The sequence below is a fragment of the Mustelus asterias genome, chromosome 2 (genome assembly GCF_964213995.1).
Source record: "Mustelus asterias chromosome 2, sMusAst1.hap1.1, whole genome shotgun sequence".
NCBI lineage: Eukaryota > Metazoa > Chordata > Chondrichthyes > Carcharhiniformes > Triakidae > Mustelus > Mustelus asterias.
In genome coordinates, this window is record NC_135802.1 from 4,209,453 (window position 1) to 4,234,857 (window position 25,405).

General features: G+C 48.9%; 1 protein-coding gene across 2 annotated transcripts in view; it reads left to right on the forward strand.

Annotated features, from left to right (window-relative positions):
- The first annotated feature begins 234 nt into the window (after positions 1-234).
- The window catches only part of oplah (5-oxoprolinase, ATP-hydrolysing), a 92,986-nt gene continuing 67,815 nt past the window's right edge, over positions 235-25,405 (forward strand). Inside the window, exons 1-9 of one of the 2 annotated variants that reach the window (XM_078230198.1) lie at positions 235-544; positions 1,719-1,841; positions 3,296-3,488; positions 5,810-6,001; positions 8,246-8,360; positions 11,468-11,591; positions 15,709-15,904; positions 17,231-17,396; positions 18,397-18,535. In XM_078230198.1, the coding sequence (XP_078086324.1) occupies positions 3,324-3,488; positions 5,810-6,001; positions 8,246-8,360; positions 11,468-11,591; positions 15,709-15,904; positions 17,231-17,396; positions 18,397-18,535 (1,097 nt within the window). In that variant the 5' untranslated portion in view covers positions 235-544; positions 1,719-1,841; positions 3,296-3,323. Of the gene's footprint in view, positions 545-1,718; positions 1,842-3,295; positions 3,489-5,809; positions 6,002-8,245; positions 8,361-11,467; positions 11,592-15,708; positions 15,905-17,230; positions 17,397-18,396; positions 18,536-25,405 lie in introns of those variants that run through there. The other variant, XM_078230206.1, reaches the window with a different exon arrangement.

Below are 25,405 nucleotides of genomic sequence, written 5' to 3' on the forward strand. Positions count from 1 at the left end.
GAGCTGCTCTGACCGAGGCGCTTTCTGATTGGATATATATCAGAATACCGCTCTAGGATTGGCTGCCTCTCCGGGCGAGGCGCTGATTGGTTAGAGCCCAGACTCCGCTCCGTCGCTATTGGACACCAGTCTGAGGACCGCGGGGTCTGATTGGTTGATGCTGGGGAAGGGGCGGGGCTGTCACCTGGCTCGCTGTCAGAGTCTCAGTCAGCGGCGGGAGTCCGAGCCCCCGCTGTCCGAGTCCCCGCGGCCGGAGTGCAACCGTCCGAGTCCCCGCTGTCCGAGTCCCCGCGTCCGGAGCGCAACCGTCCGAGTCCCCGCTGTCCGAGCCCCCGCGGCCGGAGTGCAACCGTCCGAGTCCCCGCTGTCCGAGTCCCCGCGGCCGGAGTGCAACCGTCCGAGTCCCCGCTGTCCGAGTCCCCGCGGCCGGAGTGCAACCGTCCGAGTCCCCGCTGTCCGAGTCCCCGCGGCCGGAGTGCAACCGTCCGAGTCCCCGCTGTCCGAGTCTCCGCGGCCGGAGCGGAGCCTCTGGCACCTCAGCCCGGTCAGTGCACCTGTGACAGGGTCAAAGGGGCGTTCAGAGGGCACAGTTCATCCCGGGGTCACTGACCAATTGGGGATTCAGAGGGTAAATCCTGGACCAACTGAGTCAGACTGACTGGGGATCAGAGACAGACTGACTGGGGATCAGAGACAGACTGACTGGGGATCAGAGACAGACTGACTGCGGATCAGAGACAGACTGACTGGGGATCAGAGACAGACTGACTGTGGATCAGAGTCAGACTGACTGTGGATCAGAGACAGACTGACTGGGGATCAGAGACAGACTGACTGGGGATCAGAGACAGACTGACTGGGGATCAGAGACAGACTGACTGGGGATCAGAGACAGACTGACTGCGGATCAGAGACAGACTGACTGGGGATCAGAGACAGACTGACTGCGGATCAGAGTCAGACTGACTGGGGATCAGAGACAGACTGACTGGGGATCAGAGACAGACTGACTGCGGATCAGAGACAGACTGACTGGGGATCAGAGACAGACTGACTGCGGATCAGAGTCAGACTGACTGGGAATTAGAGTCAGACTGGGGATCAGAGTCAGACCGACTGGGATCAGAGACAGGCTGACTGGGAATTAGAGTCAGACTGACTGGGGATCAGAGTCAGACTGACTGGGATCAGAGACAGGCTGACTGGGATCAGAGACAGACTGACTGGGATCAGAGACAGACTGGGGATCAGAGTCAGACCGACTGGGATCAGAGACAGACTGACTGGGAATTAGAGTCAGACTGACTGGGGATCAGAGTCAGACTGACTGGGATCAGAGACAGGCTGACTGGGATCAGAGACAGACTGGGGATCAGAGACAGACTGACTGGGGATCAGAGACAGACTGACTGGGGATCAGAGTCAGACTGACTGGGGATCAGAGTCAGACTGACTGGGGATCAGAGTCAGACTGACTGGGGATCAGAGTGAGAATGGTGCTGGGGAAATGGGTGTTCTGGTTAGCTGCTGTGAGTACCGTTGCCCTCTAATTGTTCCCTTATCTGGAAGGCGCACAATATGCCTTTCTCTTGAGATAGCGATTGGAATTTGTTTACATTCTGTTCCATTCCCAGAGTGCAGAAAGGATTAAATGTGTACATGGTTTCCATATCTGTCTAAAATGCTGAAAGTCGTTGCTTTTCTTTCATTGTCTTTAGGTTAATGAAACTCTGAAACAACTTATAAAACTTTGGTGCAATTCTGTTGTTGTCACCGGATCATCGCGAGCAACATCGAGAGGGTGGTAGCTCATTTTTGTGTTTCCACTGCCTGTGTCTCCGGTGAGTGTGTCTCAGTCTGTGTGAACTGGGATGGAATTACAGCAGTTACCATCCCACCACTCACTCCTGCTAATTTCAAACCACACACTCCTGTTAACTTTGGGACTGACCTGCAGAACAAAGTTCATAAATGGACAATGATTCATATACACAGTTACGTGATGTAACAGATCCATTGTACATTAACACAGACAGGGTATCTGAGAAGCTCAGGAGGTTGAACATTAGCCAGTTGTAATATTTTCAGGACAGGAATTGCATCTCTATAGCACCTTCAGCATCCCCAGAATCTCCCAAAGCGCGTTCCCAAAGTACTTTACAAGTACAGTCACTGTTGCAGTGTGTGAAATATGGCAGTCAGTTTACACACAGGAAGCTCACGCAGACACCAGCATTATACCGGTCAGATAATCTGCGTCTGACAACAGATAGGAATTGGCCTCAGGACACCTGTGATAATCCCCCAGCTGTTGTTAGATTCGTGCTGGGTGATCATTGATACCCACCTGAGAGGACAGTGAAGGCTCAGAATAAAGTCACAGCCCCTCTGACAGTGCGGCACTCCCTCAGTCCTGAACCTCTGACAGTGCAGCACCCCCTCAGTACAGACCCTGTGAGAGTGCAGCACTCCCTCAGTACTGACCCTCTGACAGTGCGGCACTCCCTCAGTACTGACCCTCTGACAGTGCGGCACTCCCTCAGTACTGACCCTCTGACAGTGCGGCACTCCCTCAGTACTGACCCTCTGACAGTGCAGCACTCCCTCAGTACTGACCCTCTGACAGTGCGGCACTCCCTCAGTACTGACCCTCTGACAGTGCGGCACTCCCTCAGCACTGACCCTCTGACAGTGCGGCACACCCTCAGTACTGACCCTCTGACAGTGCGGCACTCCCTCAGTACTGACCCTCTGACAGTGCGGCGCTCCCTCAGTACTGACCCTCTGACAGTGCGGCACTCCCTCAGTACTGACCCTCTGACAGTGCGGCACTCCCTCAGTACTGACCCTCTGACAGTGCGGCGCTCCCTCAGTACTGACCCCCTGACAGTGCGGCACTCCCTCAGCACTGACCCTCTGACAGTGCGGCACTCCTTCAGTACTGACTCTCTGACAGTGCCGCACCCCCCCAGTCCTGTCTCCGCTATGAGTATTGGAGGCAGGGTTTTTAAGCCTGTTACTCTACCCAGACCGGAGTTCTAGGTCCTGTGGTGAAGACCTGCTCGCTAAGCCACTGAGTGGCCATTTCCTTGATGCACAATGTCAGGTGCTGGTGACAGGAAGGTGGCGTTTTGTTGAATTGCTACAATTAAACGCAAAAACCCACCAGCATTCATTGCACCCAGTTGGATCAGGGAGTCACCCTCAGAGGCTTGCTGGCTTCAGATATAGGTTTATGGGAGGAGATCTCTGTGTTGTTTTCTGTGCCAACATCCTTTCCTTTTCTCTCTGACAGTCATACCGGGAATCACAGCCTGTGAGCGATGGAGCCAGAGAAGTTTCAGTTTGCTATCGATCGTGGTGGGACTTTCACCGACGTGTTTGCTGTGTGTCCCGGGGGAAAGGTCCGAGTCATGAAGCTGCTTTCGGAGGACCCAGCCAATTACCGCGATGCTCCCACAGAGGGCATCAGGAGAATACTACAGGAGGTCAGTCACTGAGCAGGGTGGTATATCTCACAGTAAATCAGCACAGAGACCGGGACACCATGTTAATTCAATACTAATTGGGTAAAATTGTATGGAAGAGATGGGCTTTAACTGGGGATGATTCACATATGCTCCTGTAAATATGATGTGGAGATGCCGGCATTGGACTGGGGTGGGACAGTAAGAAGTCTCACAACACCAGGTTAGAGTCCAACAGGTTTATTTGGAATCACGAGCTTTCGGAGCGCTGCTCCTTCCTCAGGTGAGAGGAGGTTAGTTCACAAATAGGTAGTTGTGCCTTGGCCTATATATGCCGTGTTTGTGAAACCTACCTATCCACTCACCTGATGAAGGGGCTGCTCTCCGAAAGCTCATGATACCATATAAACCCGTTGGACTTTAACCTGGTGTTGAGAGACTTCTTACTGTGCTCCTATCAATAGGAATGGACTGTAAATGGGATTATTATATTCAGAGCTGCATGTTTGTAATGTAGGGTCACTGTAAAAAGAAGCTTATAAAAGTGCATCAGAATCGGCTCCAGTTTTTTTCTTCAACACTGGGCTTCCTGGAAAAGAAGCATGCATGGAATTTCTCACAATAGATCGCTGCACAGACCAAACTCACAGATCACAATCAGTAAGGATAGGCAACAACACCTCCTCCATGATCACACTCAACACCGGTGCCCCACAAGGCTGTGTTCTCAGCCCCCTACTATACTCCTTATACACCTATGACTGTGCAGCCAGATTCCCCTCCAACTCGATTTTCAGATTTGCTGATGACACCACCGTAGTGGGTCAGATCTCAAACAATGACGAGACAGAGTACAGGAATGAGATAGAGAATCTGGTGAACTGGTGCGGCAACAATAATCTCTCCCTCAATGTCAACAAAACAAAGGGAGAGTCATTGACTTCAGGAAGCGTAAAGGAGAACATGCCCCTGTCTGCATAAATGGGGATGAAGTGGAAATGATCGAGAGCTTCAGGTTTTTAAGTGTCCAGATCACCAATAACCTGTCCTGGTCCCCCCATGCCAATGCTATAGTTAAGAAAGCTCCACCAATGCCTCTACTTTTAAAGAAGACTAAGGAAATTCAGTATGTCAGCTACGACTCTCACCAACATTAACAGATGCACCATAGAAAGCATTCTTTCTGGTTGTATCACAGCTTGGTATGGCTCCTGCTCTGCCCAAGACCGCAAGGAACTACAAAAGGTCATGAATGTAGCCCAATCCATCACGTAAACCAGCCTTCCATCCATTGACTCTGTCTACACTTCCCACTGCCTCGCCAAAGCAGCCAGCATAATTAAGGACTCCACGCACCCCGGACATTCCCTTCCACCTTCTTCCGTCGGGAAAAAGATACAAAAGTCTGAGGTCACGTCCCAACCGACTGAAGAACAGCTTCTTTCCTGCTGCTGTCAGACTTTTGAATGGACTTACGTCACACTAAGTTGAACTTTCTCTACACCCTAGCTATGACTGTAACACTACATTCTGCACTCTCGCGTTTCCTTCTCTATGAACGGTATGCTTTGTCTGTACAGCGTGTAAGAAACAATACTTTTCACTGAATACATGTGACAATAATAATAATAAATAATCAAATGCAAGAAGGGGAGATGGTAATTACACTGTGCACAGTAATGGGGACACCCAGGATATTGTTTGCAATAATTCGCTAGTGTAGTGAGGACATTTCTGAAGGAGCAGCGACACGGTGGCACAGTGGTTAACACTGCTGCCTCACAGCGCCAGGGACCTGGGTTCGATTCCTGGCTCGGGTCACTGCCTGTGTGGAGTCTGCACGTTCTCCCCGTGTCTGCGTGGGTTTCCTCCGGGTGCTCCGGTTTCCTCCCACAGTCTGAAAGAGGTGCTGGTTAGGGTGCATTGGTCGAGGTAAGTGCGCAGGGTTACAGGAATAGGGTGGACCTGGGTAATCATAGAATAGAATATCTACAGTGCAGAAGGAGGCCATTTGACCCTCGAGCCTGCACCGACCACAATCCCACCCAGGCCCTATCCCCGTAACCCCATGCATTTACCCTAACTAGCCCCCCTGACACCAAAGGGTAATTTAGCATGGCCAATCCACCTAACCCGCACATCTTTGGACTGTGGAGTGCTAACCACTGTGCCAGCGTGTTCTTTTGGAGAGTCGGTGCAGACAGGAGGGGCTGAATGGCCTCTGGATTCTGAGGAGGATAGCCAATGGAATTGCTGGAGGAGGGGGTAGTGAATGCCTCAACACTGGCCTTTCCCGCTGAGGCCCAGTCTCTGAATCAATTTTCCTCTTGTGTCTGTAACAGGAGAGCAGAATTCCAGTGTCTCGGGATCAGCCAATGGACACCTCCGGGATTGACTGGATTCGGATGGGGACAACTGTTGCAACAAACGCCCTGCTGGAGCGGAAGGGAGAGCGAATGGCACTGGTGATCACCAAAGGGTTCAGGGACTTGCTGCATATCGGTAACCAGTGCCGGCCAAAGATATTCGACCTGGTAAACCTTCACACATCACGTTCACAAGGGGTCATAGGTTCAAGGTAAGGGGGGGGAGGTTTAACACGGATATCAGAAGGACATGTGTTACACAGAGGGTGGTGGGGGCCTGGAATGCGCTGCCGGGCAAGGTGGTGGAGGCGGACACACTGGGAACGTTTAAGACTTATCTAGACAGCTATATGAACGGAGTGGGAATGGAGGGATACAAAAGAATGGTCTAGTTTGGACCAGGGAGCGGCACGGGCTTGGGGGCCGAAGGGCCTGTTCCTGTGCTGTATTGTTCTTTGTTCTTGTTCTTTGTTTAAGCATCAGCTGGATTATTGTGACCAGTTCCGGGCTTCACACTTCAGGAAGGATGTCTAGGCAGTGGAGCGGGTGCAGAGGAATGGGACCAGGGCTGAGGGCGCCCAGTTAATTTTATTTAGTTTATTTTTATTGGTTTCAAAAGTAGGCTTACATTAACACTGCAATGAAGTTACTGTGAAAATCCCCTAGTTGCCACATTCCGGTGCCTGTTCGGGTACACTGAGGGAGAATTTAGCAAGGTCAGTGCACCCTAACCAGCACGTCTTTCAGAATGTGGGAGGAAACCGGAGCACCCGGAGGAAATCCACGCAGACACGGGGAGAACGTGCAGACTCCACACAGACAGTGACCCAGGCCGGGAATCGAACTCAGGTCCCCGCTGAGAGGCAGCAGTGCTAATCACGGTGCCATCGTGCCGCCATGTGGAGTGACTGGAAAAACTGGGATTTTTCTTTATAGAGCAGAGAAGGTCAAGGGGAGATTTAATTGATGTGTTCAAAATCCTGATGTTTTCGAGTTTTATTTTGTAATCTACTAACCAAACCGGTATTCTTTACACGAGTGCTGGGAGTTAATGAATAAAGCTGGAGATTGAGAAGCACAGGTTCAGCTCAGCAGGTTTGAGGCACTAACTATTTGAGTGAGCTCAGGAAGTGGAAGGCAGAGTAGCAAAATTAATTAAAGACACAGTTAGAGCAGTGGAGAGAAAGGACAGGAGTTGGGGGAGCAAGCAGTGAAACACTCTCAGAATTCAGAAACAACAGAGGAAGCTTGAATCTTGCTGAAAAGAGAGACACGTTGCTGAAGCTTTTCACCTGGTACTCATCAGGACAAACACAAGAATATCAAATTTCTGACAAATCTCCACAATTTATACAACAGGAGGAAAGGTGCTGATTGGTTGGCAAGTCAACTCTGATTGGCTGGAGACGTTGCCATGGAGAAAGCAATGGGGCACTATGTGCTCCCCAAGTTCCTGGTAATTGAAAAAGGTGCAAGGCTTGGACATATTCCTTTTGTTTGCAGAGTATGGTTATCACTGCACTAAACAGAACATTGAATACAGGAGTTGGGACGTCTTGTTGAAGTTGTACAAGACATTGGTAAGACCACACTTGGAATACTGTGCACAGTTCTGGTCACCCTATTATAGAAAGGATATTATTAAACTAGAAAGAGTGCAGAAAAGATTTACTCGGATGCTACCGGGACTTGATGGTTTGAGGTATAAGGAGAGGCTAGCTAGACTGGGACTTTTTTCCCCGGAGTGTAGGAGGTTTAGGGGTGATCTTATAGAGATCTATAAAATAATGAGGGGCATAGATCAGGAAGATAGTCAATATCTTTTCCCAAAGGTAGGGGAGTCTAAATAGGGAGTCTAGATACAAAAGGTCCAGAGGGACAATTTTTTCACACAGAGGGTGGTGAGTGTCTGGAACAAGCTGTCAGAGGTAGTAGTAGAGGCGGGTACAATTTTGTCTTTTAAAAAACATTTAGATAGTTACATGGATAAGATGGGTATAGAGGGATATGGGCCAAATGCGGGCAACTGGGACTAGCTTAATGGTTAAAAAAAGGGGCGGCATGGACAAGTTGGGCCAAACGGCCTGTTTCCATGCTGTAAACTTCTAACCTCTATGACTCTATAAATGCTTGCTAGAAGCAATGTGCGTTCATAAACAGGGTCCGCCCCCCCCCTCTCTCTCTCTTTCTCTCTCTCGCCCCCCCCCCCCTTTTCTCACTGTCCCTCTCTCTCTGTCTTAACCCTTCCTGTGCATAGTCCCTCATCCTCTCTCCCTCCCCACTTCCCTCCACAGTCTCTCGTGTTCTCTCCCTTACAGTGCATGGTCTCTCTCTCTCTCTCTCTCTCTCTCGCCCCCTCATTCTGCACAATCTCTCACACTCTATCTCTCTCTCTATCTCTCGTTCCTGTAGGAGATTGTGATGCCGGAGGTGTTATATGAAGAGGTGATTGAAGTTGATGAGCGAGTGGTTCTACATCAGGAAGGTTGCCAGCTACCAAAACAGGCAGGAGTGGAGAAAGCCGTGGGTAGGTTGTGTCCGTGTCACAGATTGTCAATCTTCCAGGATAGAATCTTAGGATTTCCCAGCTCATTGTTCCAGAGTCCACTCAATGAACAAGCTCCTGGATACTCAACCAGTGCCCTCCCCCCTCACTCAATGAATTATACTTTCATAATCAACTCCTGTCACATCTCCTTCGAACGGGGTTGTGATCCCCTAAGAGCCAATGGGTTTGGTAGTTAGAATCATAGAGTAGAATCCCTAAAGTGCAGAAGGAGGCCATTTGACCCACCGAGTCTGCACTGACTATGATCCCACCCAGGCCCTATTCCCATAGCCCCATGTGTGTACTCTAGCTACTCCCCCTCACACCAAGGGTAATCCTCACAGTTTTGGACTGTGGGAGGAAACCGGAGCACCCGGAGGAAACCCACGCAGACACGGGAAGAACGTGCAGATTCCGCACAGACAGTGACCCAAGCCGGGAATCGAACCCGGGTCCCTGGCGCTGTGAGGCAGCAGCGCTAACCACTGTGCCGCCCCTTTCACTGAGCCAGCTCACTGAGACTCACTGATTCCTTAGAACAACAGGCCATTGTCCTTCCTGAGGACTGCCTTGAGCTCTTAAACGTCAGTGTTTCTTAGCTAGGACTCTCCATCCTCATGCAGTTTCCTGAGGTACACTCTCTGTTGTGTTTTGTCTCCTTGAGCTGAGCTTTCGAGTCCCCCAGCCCCATCAAGATTGTCTCTTTCCACCCCTGTAACGTCAGCCATCTCCATCTGCCTCAGCTCGCACCCTGCTGAAACCCTCATCAGTCACCGCTGGATTGCACTGTTGTCGTGCTCTGCTGGCCACTCTCCCATCTTCCAACCCCCATGGTCATCCAAACCAATATCCTGCATCCGTCCACCAAATGGTGTTCCACCATCACCTCTGCCCTCTGCAACCTCCTCCAGTTCCACAGCACCTCCAAGATCTCTGTCGGCTCCATGTCCAGCCTCATGAGCATCACTGATTTTAATCGCAACTCTACTGATGGCCATGCCTTCAAATGTTAGAGCATTTCTGAAATTCCTTTCCTGAACCTCTCCAGTACTCTCTCCCACCATCATAAGAATTAGGAGCAGGAGGCCATTCAGCCCCTCGAGCCAGCCCCCCCATTCAATACACTCATGGCTGATCTCATCTCAGCCTCAACTCCACTTTCCTGCCTGTTCTCCATAACCCTCCAACCCATTAAAAACCTATTTACCCCCTCCTTAAACTGACTCAATGTCGTGGAATCCACCACACTCTGGGTTAGTGAATTCCACAGATTCACAACCCTTCGTTGATTTGATTGAGTTTTTTGAAGGGGTAACCAAGAAGGTAGATGAGGGCAGTGCAGTTGATGTTGTCTACATGGACTTTAGCAAAGCCTTTGACAAGGTACCGCATTGTAGGTTGTTGCAAAAGGTTAAATCTCACGGGATCCAGGGTGAGGTATCTAAATGGATACAAAATTGGCTTCTTGACAGAAGCCAAAGGGTGGTTGTGGAGGGTTGTTTTTCAAACTGGAGGCCTGTGACCAGCGGTGTGCCTCAGGGATCAGTGCTGGGCCCACTGTTATTTGTCATTTATAATAATGATTTGGATGCGAATATAGGAGGCATGGTTAGTAAGTTTGCAGATAACAAAAAGATTGGTGCCGTAGTGGATAGTGAAGAAAGTTATTTCTGATTGCAACTGGATCTTGATCAATTGGGCCTGTGGGCTGACAAATGTAATTTAGATAAATGCGAGGTGATGCATTTTGGTCAATCGAACCAGGGCAGGACTTACTCAGTTAATGGTAGAGAGTTGGGGAGAGTTACAGATCAAGAGATCTCGAGGTACATGTTCATAGCTCCTTGAAAGTGGAGTCACAGGTGGACAGAGTGGTGAAGAAGGCATTCGGTCAGAACATTAAATACAGGAGTTGGGACGTCTTGTTGAAGTTGTACAAGACGTTGGCAAGGCCACACTTGGAATACTGTGTACAGTTCTGATCACCCTATTATAGAAAGGATATTATTAAACTAGACAGAGTGCAGAAAAAATTTACTAGGATGCTACCGGGACTTGATGGATTGAGTTATAAGGGGAGGCTGGATAAACTGGGACTTTTTTCTCTGGAGGGTAGGAGGCTGAGGGGTGACCTTATTGAGGTCTATAAAATAATGAGGGGCATAGACAAGGTAGATAGTCAATATCTTTTCCCAAAGGTAGGGGAGTCTAAAACTAGAGGGCATAGGTTTAAGGTGAAAGGGGAGAGATACAAAAGTGTCCAGAGGGGCAATTTTTTCACACAGAGGGTGGTGAGTGTCTGGAACAAGCTGCCAGAGGTAGTAGTAGAGGCGGGTACAATTTTGTCTTTTAAAAAGCATTTAGACAGTTACATGGGTGCGATGGGTATAGAGGGATATGGGCCATATGCAGGCAATTGGGATTAGCTTAGGGGTTTTAAAAAAAAGGGCGGCATGGACAAGTTGGGCTGAAGGGCCCGTTTCCATGCTGTAAACCTCTATGACTCTAGGAGAGAAGTAATTTCTCCTCATCTCTGTTTTAAATCTGCCGCCCCTTATCCTAAAGCTATAGAATCCCTGCAGTGCAGAAGGAGGCCCTTCGGCCCATCAAATCTGCACAGACCACAATCCCACCCAGGCCCTATACCCATAACCCCACATATTTACCCTGCTAATCCCCTGACACTAGGAGCAATTTAGCACGGCCAATCAACCTAATCCGCACATCTTTGGAGTGTGGGAGGAAACTGGAGCACCCGGAGGAAACCCACGCAAACACGGGGAGAACGTGACCACAGTCACTGACCCAAGCCGGGAATCGAACCCGGGTCCCTGATGCCGTGAGGCAGCAGTGCTAACCACTGTGCCACCATGCCACCCACAATCTGTGGAATCAACCTGGTGAATCATGCATTCCTTAAAACCTTCCTCGGTTATGTAGGTCCTAATATCTGATAATACTCTAGTGAGCCACCCTGGGACGTTTCCCCATGTTATCGACAGCACGTGAATGCTATTTTTAGGAGTGACTATCTAAAACACGCATTTATTTTCCGAGGTCACTGGCTGCTTCTTCCTATTTTCCAGGATCCACAGGGGAGTGTGTGGAAATTTGGAGAGCTGTCAACGTGCAACAGCTGGAAGGGCAGCTGTTGGGGATCCGATCGAGGGGCATCCAGAGCTTGGCAGTGGTGCTGCTACATTCCTACACGTAAGACAATGGACACCCACCCCCCCATCACCCAAACCCTCCACATTTCTTTATTCATTCATGGGGCACGGGCATTGCCGGCTGGGCAGCATTTATTGCCCATCCCTAGTTGTCCTTGAACTGAGTGGCTTGCTCGGCCATTTCAGAGAGCAGTTAAGAGTCAACCACATTGGCTCTGGAGTCACATGTAGGCCAGACCAGGTAAGGACGGCAGATTTCCTTCCCTAAGGGACATTATTTGATTTGATTTGACTTATTTTTGTCACATGTATTAGCATACAGTGAAAAATATTGTTTCTTTAGTGAAGTAGATGGGCCTTTTCTGACAATTGACAATGGTTTCATGGTCATCAATAGATTCTTAATTCCAGATATTTTTTATTGAATTCAAATTCCACTGGCTGCCGTGGCGGGATTCGAACCCTGGTCCCCGGAACATGAGCTGAGTTTCTGGATTAATAGTCTAGCGATAATACCACTTGGCCATCACCTCCCCGATCATTCCTATGTCCTTATCGTGTGGAATCATAGAACCCTGCAATGCAGAGGGAGGCCATTTGACCCATCAAGTCTGCGTCAGCTTTCCAACAGAGCATCTTACCCAGGCTCAACTCCCACCCTATCCCCACACATTTATCCCACTAATCCCTTAACCTACAACATCTAAGGGACAATTTTGCACGGCCAGTCAACCTAACCTGCCCATCTTCGTTCGGACTGTGGGAGGAAGCCGGAGCACTCAGAGGAAACCCACGCAGACACGGGGAGAACGTGCAGACTCTGCACAGACAGTGACCCAAGGCTGGAATTGAACCCGGGTCCTTGGAGCTGTGAGGCAGCAGCACTAAGCACCGTAATGGGGGTGACAGTGGCGTAGTGGTAACACCACTGGGCCCAGGAAAATGCTCTGGGGACACGGGTTCAAATCCCAAAAAGGCAGCTGGTAGAAGTTAAATTCAATTAATCTGCACTTATTGAAAAATCTGGAATTGAAAACTTGAGTTCTGAAGAAGCGTCATCTGGACTCGAAACATTAATTCTGTTTCCCTCTCCACAGACACTGCCAGCCCTGCTGAGGTTTTCCAGAATTTTCTGTTTTTATTTAAGATCTCCAGCATTTTGCTTTAATGTCAGATCAGCCCATGATGTTTTCTTATGGGGGGTAGGCTCAAGGGCTGAATGGCCTACTTCTGCTCCTAATTTTGTTTTAATTCATTTATGGGACATGGGCGTCACTGGCTGACCAGCATTTATTGCCCATCCCTAGTTGCCTTCGGAGGGCAGTTGAGAGTCAACCACATTGCTGTGGCTCTGGAGCCACATGTCGGCCAGACTGGGTAAGGACGGCAGATTTCCTTCCCTAAAGGACATTAGTGAACCAGATGGGTTTAAACCCTATATTCCTATGTTCCTTTGATCTATCACAGCTCCCCAAGTGCATAACCAAGTGTTTTTTAAATGTGAAAAGGGTTTCTCTCTCTACCACCTTTCAGGCAGTGAATTCCAGCCTCCCGACACTAACAGAGTGAAGAAAACTCTCCTCAACTCCCCTCAAATCCTCCTCAAATGACTTTATCTAATGCCCCCTGCTTGTTAACCTCTTAATAAAGGGAATAGAACCTTCCTATCCACTCTATCCGGGTTCCTCATTACTCTATTCAATCTCCCCTCTGTTCCAATGAAAACAACTCCATCCAATCGTCCTTCATTGCTAAAACCTCCTTTCTGGCAATGTCCTTGAGCAACCTGTGCTCACATCCTCCTGCAATACAGTGACCAGAGCTGAACACAGTGCTCTTAACTGTGGTCCTTGCTCTCATAGATTCCCAAGACGGAATTTTCCTCTTCCACCCGCCATGGGAATCATAGTGAGTGGGGGCGGCCATGCAACGGTCTGTTGATCCTGGACGGAAATCTCCAGCCTTGGGGCTGGCCGCCCAGAGAGTTGTACAGCAGAAAGGGCCCTTCGGCCCATCGAGTCTGCACCAACAATATCTCCCACTGGAGTCGCACTAATCTAATTTCCTTGCACTTATCATAGAATCATAGAATCCCTACAGTGCAGAAGGAGGCCATTCGGCCCATCGAGCCAGCACCGTCAATGATCTCACTCAGGCCCTATCCCTGTAACCCCATGTATTTACCCTGCTAATACCCCCTGACAGTAAGGAGCAATTTAGCACGGCCAATCCACCTAACCTGCACATCTTTGGACTGTGGGAGGAAACCGGGGCACCCGGAGGAAACCCACGCAGACACGGGGAGAACGTGCAAACTCCACACAGACAGTGACCCAAGACAGGAATCGAACCCGGGTCCCTGGCGCTGTGAGGCAGCAGTGCTGACCACTGTGCCATCCTTCTCCCATACCCTTGATATTTCAAGTGCTCATCCAAATATTTTTTAAAGGTTGTAAGGTTTTACCAGGCCTCAGCTACTAAAGGAAGGGGAAAAAAAGTTCTGCATTTTTATTGTGTCATTCACTGGAGACCCTAAAGTGCCTTATAGCCAGTGAAGTACTCTTGAAATTGTCACTGTTTTAATGTGTTTCTGAACCACCTTACCTTGCTGTCCAGCTACCTCCAGGGATCTCCAGACGCACACTGTAATGTTCCTCTGTTCCTGTACATTTTTCAATATTCTGCCATCTATGGTGTATTCCCTTGCCCTGTTTGCCCTTCCCATGTGCATTACCTCACACTTCTCTGGGTTGGATCTGATTTGCCACTTGAAGCCTATTCACAAACATTAACTAATCCTGTCCCTAAATCACGTGGCTTCCATATTGCGACACGTATCAGCTATGTTATTGGCAGTCACTCTGAGGCAGGAATGGTGTGTCTGGGGGATCGGAGCTGACAGCAGCACCCAGAGTCTCTGGGATCTGGGTCTGATGATGTCGGGAAGAAGTGGGAAGCCGGAAGGAGTTCAACATTTATTGGCAGATTCTCCTGGGTGAAAGCCCGGAAAATCAATCTTCTCTTCTTTAACATCCGCTTGTGCCAGTTCTGGAACATTCTCATGAGGCTACCCATTCTGGAACGCATCCCAAAGTTTCCAGATTGGAAAAGTTCCCCCAGGCTGCTGGTTCTAGAACATTCCCACCAAGTCACCAGTTTTGGAATATTCCAGAACATGCTCCAGTCCTGGAACATACCCTATGGTTTCCAGCTCTGACAGGTTCCCTCAGACTGCCTATTCTAAAACATTCCTGCAAGCGGCTGGTTCTGGAATGTTCCCTCAGGCTGTCAGTTCCAGATCATTCCCTTGGACTGCTTATTTTCAAACTGCATGCTGCCTGTTCTGGAATGTTCTCCTTCAGCTGCCAGTTCAGGAACATTCCTCAGGCTGGCAGTTCTGGAAAAGATGCACGTGTCGCTGGTTATAGAGCCAAAGAGGTTTACAGCATGGAAACAGGCCCTTCGGCCCAACTTGTCCATGCCACCCTTTTTTTAACCACCATGCTAGTTCCAATTGCCCACATTTGGCCCATATCCCTCTATACCCATCTTACCCATGTAACTAGGTTGATTGGCCATGCTAAAATTGCCCCTTAGTGTCCTGAGATTCACAGGTTAGAGGGATTAGTGGGTAAAATATGTAGGGATATGGGGGTAGGGCCTGGGTGGGATTGTGGTCAGTGCAGACTCGATGGGCCGAATGGTCTCTTTCTGTACTGTAGGGTTTCTATGATTTCTATGAACTGTCTAAATGCTTTTTAAAAGACAAAATTGTACCCACCTCTACTACTACCTCTGGCAGCTTGTTCCAGACACTCACCACCCTCTGTGTGAAAAAATTGCCCCTCTGGACCCTTTTGTATCTCTCCCCTCTCACCTTAAACCTGTGCCCTCTAGTTTTAGACTCCCCTACCTTGGGAAATGATATTGACTATCTAGCTGATCTATGCCCCTCATTATTTTATCGACCTCTATAAGATCACCCCTCAGCCTCCTACTCTCCAGAGAAAAAAGTCCCAGTCTATCCAGCCTCTAATTATAACTAGAATGTTCCCTCAGGCTGTCATTCCTGGAATCTTACTTGTTCCAATTTATGGTTTGAATGTTCAGATTTTGACCTCCCACCGCAGCTGACGGCTTTCTTTCTCTCTCCCTAGGTTGTCTAGTCATGAAAAACAGATTGGGGAGTTGGCAAAGAGGCTTGGATTCAAACACATCTCCCTCTCCTCGGAGGTGATGCCGATGGTGCGCGCTGTGCCTCGAGGTTACACGGCCTGTGCTGATGCCTACCTGACGCCCTGCATTAAGAAATATCTCAGCAACTTCTGTGCAGGATTCCAGGACAGCCTCAAAGTAAAGGGTTAACTGTGAAAAGATGAGAACATCTTTGCTAGATAGCAGTAAATAGAAAATTAGTTTAAACCTCTAGTCATTTTGATGACCCCCCCCCAGCGTTGAGCATGTGTGAATGAATTTTGCACAAGTGTGTGTGTGTGAGAGTGTGTGTGTGTGAGAGTGTGTGTGTGTGAGAGTGTGTGAGAGTGTGTGTGTGTGAGAGTGTGTGTGTGTGTGTGAGTGAGTGTGTGTGTGTGTGTGTGTGTGAGAGTGTGTGTGTGTGAGAGTGTGTGTGTGTGAGAGTGTGTGTGTGTGAGAGTGTGTGTGTGTGAGAGTGTGTGTGTGAGAGTGTGTGTGTGTGAGAGTGTGTGTGTGTGAGAGTGTGTGTGTGTGAGAGTGTGTGTGTGTGTGAGAGTGTGTGTATGTACATGACAGTGTAAGTACATGTGGGTGTCAGTGCATGTGTGAGTTAAGATGTGGAGTTTTCAGCGTTGGACTGGGGTAAGCACAGTAAGAAGTCTCACAACACCAGGTTAAAGTCCAACAGGTTTATTTGGTAGCACGAGCTTTCGGAGCACTGCTCCTTCATCGGGTGAGTCACTCATCATCATCACTCACCTGATGAAGGGGCAGCGCTCCGAAAGCTCGTGCTACCAAATAAACCCGTTGGACTTTAACCTGGTGTTGTGAGACTTCTTACCGTGTGAGTTCAGGTAGCAAAATGACTCCATTACAGGGCTAGTGATACAGAGACATGAGTTCATATCCCCCAGGGAACTGGAAATGAGAGTGTGGGAGTGTGTAAGAATGAGGGAGTGTGTAAGGGAATATGCTGATGGGACTGTGTGTGAGTGCAAGGAAAGGTGTTTTTGGTTGGGGCCAGTTTTCTGAGCTGCAGCTGTGATCCAGCACGGGTTGAATTGCGTTTCTATAGAAACCATACAGTGCAGAAAGAGGCCATTCGGCCCATCGAGTCTGCACCGACAACAATCCCACCCGGGCCCTATCCCCGTATCCCTACATATTTACCTGCTAACCCCTCTAACCCTCATATTTACCCACTAATCCCTCTAATCTACGCAACCCGGGACACTAAGGGGCAATTTAGCTTGGCCAATCAACCTAACCCGCACATCTTTGGACTTTCTCACAGAAGGCTGGTGACAATCCATGGAGGGAGTCACTGCAGACACTCCGGGATATCTCCCAGAGACTGACAATAGCAGCAGGAGCAACGGTCAGCACTGTCTGCTGGGTAACCATGGATACAGGAAGGAGCTGAATACTGGCTGAGGTTCCCTCAGTCCCAGGGCTTTCTCAATGCCAATGCTTTTCCACTTCCAGGATGTTCGGGTGCTGTTCATGCAGTCTGACGGTGGGCTGACTCCGATGGAGAGGTTTAATGGGTCTCGGGCTATCCTATCAGGGCCAGCGGGTGGTGTTGTGGGTTACGCAGTCACCACATACAGAGAAGGGTGTGCAGAACCGGTCATCGGATTCGACATGGGCGGTGAGTAACTTTCTTTCACTTCTGCTGAAGAGCTCCACCATCTCGCTGTGTGGGATTGTAGCCCCAATCCCCTCCCATCCTCCACATCCTCAGAGAAATTCTCCCTTTCCCGGGATCCTGCACAATAAACCCCCCACCCTTCAAAAATCATCCCACATAAACTCCATTCATATCAACCAGAGATATGGGCCAAATGTGGGCAATTGGGACTAGCTTAGGGGTTTAAAAAAAAGAAAGGGCGGCATGGACAAGTTGGGCCGAAGGGCCTGTTTCCATGCCGTAAACCTCTATGACTCTATGCATTGGTGTTCCCACTGGGATTGCCCAGGGTTCCCCACTCCCCTCCCCCTCCCTCAGAATTATCCAGTGATCCCCCTCCCTCTGGATTGTCCAGTGTTCCCCCTCCCTCTGGATTGTCCAGTGTTCCGACTCCCTACCCTCCTGGGATTATCCAGCATTCCCAACCCCCCACCCCAGGATTATCCAGAGTTCTCCATTGCCCTGCCTCCCTCCAGGATTATCTAGTGTTCCCTATTCTGCCCCTCCATGCTCCGACCCCCAGTATTATTAAATGGCCCCCCTTCCCCCCACCATTTTCCCATCCCCTCTCTATGCCTGAGTGTCATGTTGTACCCCCCACCACCCCCGCCCCTCACCCCTGCCACTGGGATGTTTCCTCTGTATCTGGGGGGAGAGGTCTCTGAGTCATCCCCGATTGGGTGGGTGTGGAGTGTTCATGGAATCCCCAGAGTGCAGAAGGAGACCATTTGGTCCATCGAGCCTGCACCGATCACAATCCCACCCAGACTCTATCCCTGTATCATATCTACCCTGTTGGTTCCCCTGACACTAAGGGGCAATTTCCATGGCTAAACAACCTAACCAGCACATCTTTGGAGTGTGGGAGGAAACCGGAGCACCCGGAGGAAACCCTCACAGACACGGGGAGTGTTACTGCAGGAAGCCTGATTGTCCCTTACCCGCTCCCCTCCAATTCCAGGCACATCTACAGACGTCAGCCGCTATGCAGGAGAGTACGAGCACGTGTTTGAGGCCACGACTGCAGGGATTACCGTCCAAGCCCCACAACTCGACGTCAACACGGTGGCAGCTGGTGGTGGCTCCATCCTCTCGTTCAGGTGAGTGTAGAGAACAGAACAATCCGGAACATTGCAGCCAGCTGAGACGCAGTGGGTGGGATTTTCTGGCCGTGCTTAGCCCAACCGCCCCCCCCGAGGCCAGCGGACCTTTCCATGGCCGATGATTCCTATCAGGCAGGATTGAATGATTTCCCCCAGTGACTCAGTCAGATTCCTTGAAGCACAAGGTAACAAGGATAGAATTGTGGGCCCAGCCTGGCACGTAAGAACATAAGAACTAGGAGCAGGAGTAGGCCATCTGGCCCCTCGAGCCTGCTCCGCCATTCAATAAGATCATGGCTGATCTTTTTGTGGACTCAGCTCCACTTACCCACCCGCTCACCATAACCCTTAATTCCTTTATGTTCAAAAATTTATCTATCCTTGCCTTAAAAACATTCAATGAGGTAGCCTCAACTGCTTCACTGGGCAGGGAATTCCACAGATTCACAACCCTTTGTGTGAAGAAGTTCCTCCTCAACTCAGTCCTAAATCTGCTTCCCCTTATTTTGAGGCCATGCCCCCTAGTTCTAGTTTCACCCGCCAGTGGAAATAACTTCCGTGCTTCTGTCTTATCTATTCCCTTCATAATCTTCTTTGTTTCTATAAGATCTCCCCTCATTCTTCTGAATTCCAATGAGTATAGCCCCAGTCTATTCAGTCTCTCCTCATAAGCCAACCCTCTCAACTCCGGAATCAACCTAGTGAATCTCCTCTGCACCCCCTCCAGTGCCAGTATATTCTTTCTCAAGTAAGGAGACCAAAACTGTACACAGTACTCCAGGTGTGGCCTCACCAGCATCTTATACAGCTGCAACATGACCTCGCTGTTTTTAAACTCCATCCTCGAGCAATGAAGGACAAAATTCCATTTGCCTTCTTAATTACCTGCTGCACCTGCAAACCAACTCCTTGTGATTCCTGCACAAAGACACCCAGGTCCCTCTGCACAGCAGCATGCTGCAATTTTTTTACCATTTAAATAATAGTCCATTTTGCTATTATTCCTACCAAAATGGATGACCCCACTTACCAACATTGTACTCCATCTGCCAGACCCTCGCCCACTCACTTAGACTATCTATATCCCTTTGCAGACTTTGTGTCCTCTGCACACTTTGCTCTGCCACCATCTTAGTGTCATCTGATGGTACACATTGGTGGTACACATTGGTACCAACGACATAGGTAAGAGAAGGGACGGGGATTTAAAACAGGAATTTCGGGAGCTGGGCTGGAAGCTGAGAGCCAAGACAAAACATGTGGCCATCTCTGGTACATTGCCGGTGCCACGTGATAGCAAGTTGAGGAACAGGGAGAGAGTGCAGTTAAACATGTGGTTGCAGGGATGGTGTAGGAGGGAGGGTTTCAGATACGTGGATAATTGGAACACATTCTGGGGAAGGTGGGACCTGTACAAACAGGACGGGGTGCACCTGAACCAGAGGGGCACTAATATCCTGGGAGGGAAATTTGATATGGCTCTTCAGGGGGGTTTAAACTAATTTGTCAGGGGAGTGGGAAAAGGAGTTGTAGTCCAGAAGTCAGTGTTGAGGGTGATGAGGTATTGGGGAAGGTATCAGGGTCAAGGGTGGGTACCGGTAGACAGGAAGGTGGGTTGAAGTGTATCTACTTCAATGCAAGGAGCATCCGGAACAAGGTAGATGAACTTGGGGCGTGGATTGCTACTTGGGACTACGATGTTGTGGCCATTACGGAGACGTGGGTAGAACAAGGACAGGAATGGTTGTTGGACGTTCCGGGGTATAGATGTTTCAGTAAGTGTAGGGAAGCTGGTAAAAGAGGTGGAGGAGTAGCATTGTTAATCAAGGATAGTTTAACGGCTGTGGAAAGGCACTTCGAGGGGGATCTGCACACTGAGGTAATATGGGCTGAGGTTAGAAATAGGAAAGGAGCGGTCACGTTGTTAGGAGTTTACTATAGGCCCCCAAATAGTAATAGAGATGTGGAGGAAGAAATTGCTAAGCAGATTATGGATATGGGTGGGGGTCACAGGGTAGTTGTCATGGGGGACTTTAACTTTCCAAATATTGATTGGAACCTTTGTAGGTCAAATAGTTCGGATGGGGCAGTTTTTGTGCAGTGTGTGCAGGAGGGTTTCCTGACACAATATGTGGATAGGCCGACAAGAGGTGAGGCCACATTGGATTTGGTACTGGGAAATGAACCGGGCCAAGTGATAGATTTGGTGTGGGAGAGCACTTTGGAGATAGTGACCACAATTCGGTGTCTTTTGTTATTGCAATGGAGAGGGATAGGGCCATACGGCAGGGCAAGGTTTACAATTGGGGGAGAGGTAATTATGATGCGATTAGGCAAGAATTAGGGGGCATAAGTTGGGAACAGAAACTGTCAGGGAAAGGCACTAATGAAAAGTGGAACTTTTTCAAGGAACAAATAGAGATAGGCGAGGTGATGAATGAATACTTTTCTTCAGTGTTCACCAAGGAGAGGGGCCATGTTTTTGAGGAAGAGAAGGTGTCACAGGCTAATAGGCTGGAGGAAATAGATGTTCGGAGGGAGGATTTACTGGCAGTTTTGAATAAACTGAAGGTCGATAAGTCCCCTGGGCCTGATGAAATATATCCTAGGATTCTTTGGGAGTCAAGGGATGAGATTGCAGAGCCTTTGGCTTTGATCTTTGGGTCCTCACTGTCCACGGGGATGGTGCCAGAGGACTGGAGAATGGCGAATGTTGTTCCTCTGTTTAAGAAAGGGAATAGAAATGACCCTGGTAATTATAGACCGGTTAGTTTTACTTCGGTGGTTGGTAAATTGATGGAAAGGGTCCTTAGGGATGGGATTTACGACCATTTAGAAAGATGCGGATTAATCCGGGATAGTCAGCACGGATTCGTGAAGGGCAAGTCGTGCCTCACAAATTTGATAGAATTTTTTGAGGAGGTAACTAAGTGTGTTGATGAAGGTAGGGCAGTTGATGTCATATACATGGATTTTAGTAAGGCGTTTGATAAGGTCCCCCATGGTCGACTTATGATGAAAGTGAGGAGATGTGGGATAGAGGGAAAGTTGGCCAATTGGATAGGTAACTGGCTGTCTGATCGAAGACAGAGGGTGGTGGTGGATGGAAAATCTTCGGACTGGAGGCAGGTTGCTAGCGGAGTGCCACAGGGATCAGTGCTTGGTCCTCTGCTCTTTGTGATTTTTATTAATGACTTAGAGGAGGGGGCTGAAGGGTGGATCAGTAAATTTGCTGATGACACCAAGATTGGTGGAGTAGTGGATGAGGTGGAGGGCTGTTGTAGGCTGCAAAGAGACATAGATAGGATGCAAAGCTGGGCTGAAAAATGGCAAATGGAGTTTAACCCTGATAAATGTGAGGTGATTCATTTTGATAGGACTAATTTAAATGTGGATTACAGGGTCAAAGGTAGGGTTCTGAAGACTGTGGAGGAACAGAGAGATCTTGGGGTCCATATCCACAGATCGCTAAAGGTTGCCACTCAAGTGGATAGAGCTGTGAAGAAGGCCTATAGTGTGTTAGCTTTTATTAACCGGGGGATGGAGTTTAAGAGCCGTGGGGTTATGCTGCAACTAGAACAAAGAACAATACAGCACAGGAACAGGCCCTTCGGCCCTCCAAGCCCGCGCCGCTCCCTGGTCCAAACTAGACCATTCTTTTGTATCCCTCCATTCCCACTCTGTTCATATGGCTGTCTAGATAAGTCTTAAACGTTCCCAGTGTGTCCGCCTCCACCACCTTGCCTGGCAGCGCATTCCAGGCCCCCACCACCCTCTGTGTAAAATATGTCCTTCTGATATCTGTGTTAAAGCTCCCCCCCTTCACCTTGAACCTATGACCCCTCGTGAACGTCACCACCGACCTGGGGAAAAGCTTCCCACCGTTCAGCCTATCTATGCCTTTCATAATTTTATACATCTCTATTAAGTCTCCCCTCATCCTCCGTCTTTCCAGGGAGAACAACCCCAGTTTACCCAATCTCTCCTCATAACTAAGCCCCTCCATACCAGGTAACATCCTGGTAAACCTCCTCTGTACTCTCTCCAAAGCCTCCACGTCCTTCTGGTAGTGTGGCGACCAGAACCGGACGCAGTATTCCAGATGCGGCCGAACCAACGTTCTATACATCTGCAACATCAGACCCCAACTTTTATACTCTATGCCCCGTCCTATAAAGGCAAGCATGCCATATGACTGTACAGGACCTTGATGAGACCACATTTGGAATATTGTGTGCAGTTCTGGTCACCTCACTATAAGAAGGATGTGGAAGCGCTGGAAAGAGTGCAAAGGAGATTGACCAGGATGCTGCCTGGTTTGGAGGGTAGGTCTTATGAGGAAAGGTTGAGGGAGCTAGGGCTGTTCTCTCTGGAGCGGAGGAGGCTGAGGGGAGACTTAATAGAGGTTTATAAAATGATGAAGGGGATAGATAGAGTGAACGTTCAAAGACTATTTCCTCGGGTGAATGGAGCTATTACAAGGGGGCATAACTATAGGGTTCATGGTGGAGATATAGGAAGGATATCAGAGGTAGGTTCTTTACGCAGAGAGTGGTTGGGGTGTGGAATGGACTGCCTGCAGTGATAGTGGAGTCAGACACTTTAGGAACATTTAAGCGGTTATTGGATAGGCACATGGAGCACACCAGGATGATAGGGAGTGGGATAGCTTGATCTTGGTTTCAGATAAAGCTCGGCACAACATTGTGGGCCGAAGGGCCTGTTCTGTGCTGTACTGTTCTATCTTCTCTCTGCAAAATTTGACACACTACACTTGGTCCCCAACTCCAAATCATCTATGTAAATCGTAAACAATTGCAGTCCCAACACTGATCCCTGAGGCACACCACTAGTCACTGATCGCCAACCAGAAAAACACCCATTTACCCCCACTCTTTGCTTTCTGTTAGTTAACCAATTCCCCAATCCATGCTAATACATTACCCGTAACACTGTGCACCTTTATCTTATGTAGCAGTCTTTGGTGCGGCACCTTGTCAAATGCCTTCTGGAAATCCAGATACACCACATCCACAGGTTCCCCATTGTCCACTGCACATGTAATGTTCTCAAAGAATTCCACCAAATTAGTCAAACATGACCTTCCCTTCATGAACCCATGCTGCGTCTTACCAATGGGACAATTTATATCCAGATGTCTCGCTATTTCTTCCTTGATAGATTGATGATAGATTTAAGCATTTTCCCGACTACAGAAGTTAAGCTAACCGGCCTATAGTTACCCGCCTTTTGTCTACCTCCTTTATTAAACAGTAGCGTCACATTTGCTGTTTTCCAATCTGCGGGAACCACCCCCAGAGTCCAGCGAATTTTGGTAAATCACCGCTAGTGCATTTGCTATTTCTCCTGCCATCTCTTTTAGTACCCTGGGATGCATTCCATCAGGACCAGGAGACTTGTCTACCTTTAGCCCCATTAACTTGCTCAACACTACCTCTTTCGTGATAATGATAGTTTCTCGGTCCTCACCTGCCATAGCCTTCCTGTCATCAATTTTTGGCATGTTATTTGTGTCTTCCACTGTGAAGACCGACACAAAATACCTGTTCAATGCCTCAGCCATTCTCTCATTTCCAGTTATTACATCCCCCTTCTCATCTTCTAAAGGACCAATGTTTACTTTAGCCACTCTTTCTCGTTTTATATATTTGTGGAAACTTTTGCTCTCTGTTTTTATATTCTGAGCTAGTTTACTCTCCCTGGAACCCTGGCACAGGGAAACGCACATGTTGGCGCATCAGCGTCCGTGTAAATTCCTCAACAATCCTGAACACAAAGTTTTATTTAACAGCAGCATGGGACATAGGCCGGGTGGAGGGGGGAGCAGCATGGGACATGGGCCGGGTGGAGGGGGGGCCGGCGGTGGGGGGGGGGGCATTGGGGGTGGGAGGGCTACGATATATGTTCTTTCAAATAGTCGGTGCAGATTTAATGGGCTGAATGGCCTCCTTCTGCACTTTAGGGATTCTATGGTTCTGTTCTATGGTTCCAGCAACAGTAACTTCCTGGGGAACTCATTGCCACAGAGGGCTGTGGAGGCCGGGTCATTGAGTATTTTTAAGGCAGAAATAGATAGGTTCTTGATCAATAAGGGGATCAAGGGTCATGGGGAGAAAACAGGAGAATGGGGATGAGAATCATATCAGCCATGATTGAATGGTGGAGCAGACTCAATGGGCCGAATAGCCTAATGCTCCTCCTATGGACCAAGGAGCGGCACAGGCTTGGAGGGCCGAAGGGCCTGTTTCCTGTGCTGTACTGTTCTTTGTTCTTTGTTCTATGTCTTATGGTCTTATGACTGCTAATGGTGGAGCATTAACAATCAGGGATGCTTAAGCAGCCAGAAATTTGATTTGATTTGATTTGATTTATGATTGTCACATGTATTAACATACAGTGAAAAGTATTGTTTCTTGCACGCCATACAGACAAAGCATACCGTTCATAGAGAAGGAAACAAGAGAATACAGAATGTAGTGTTACAGTTATAGCTAGGGTGTAGACAAAGATCAACTTAATGCAAGGTAAGTCCATTCAAAAGTCTGACGGCAGCAGGGAAGAAGCTGTTCTTGAGTTGATTGGTACGTGACCTCAGACTTTTGTATCTTTTTCCTGACGGAAGAAGGTGGAAGAGAGAATGTCCGCGGTGCGTGGGGTCCTTAATTACGCTGGCTGCTTTAGAAACATAGAAAGAAACATAGAAAAACTACAGCACAAAACAGGCCCTTCGACCCCACAAGTTGTGCCGAACATATCCCTACCTTCTAGGCCTACATAGGAACATAGAAAAACTACAGCACAAATGGCCTCCTTCTGCACTTTAGGGATTCTATGGTTCTGTTCTAT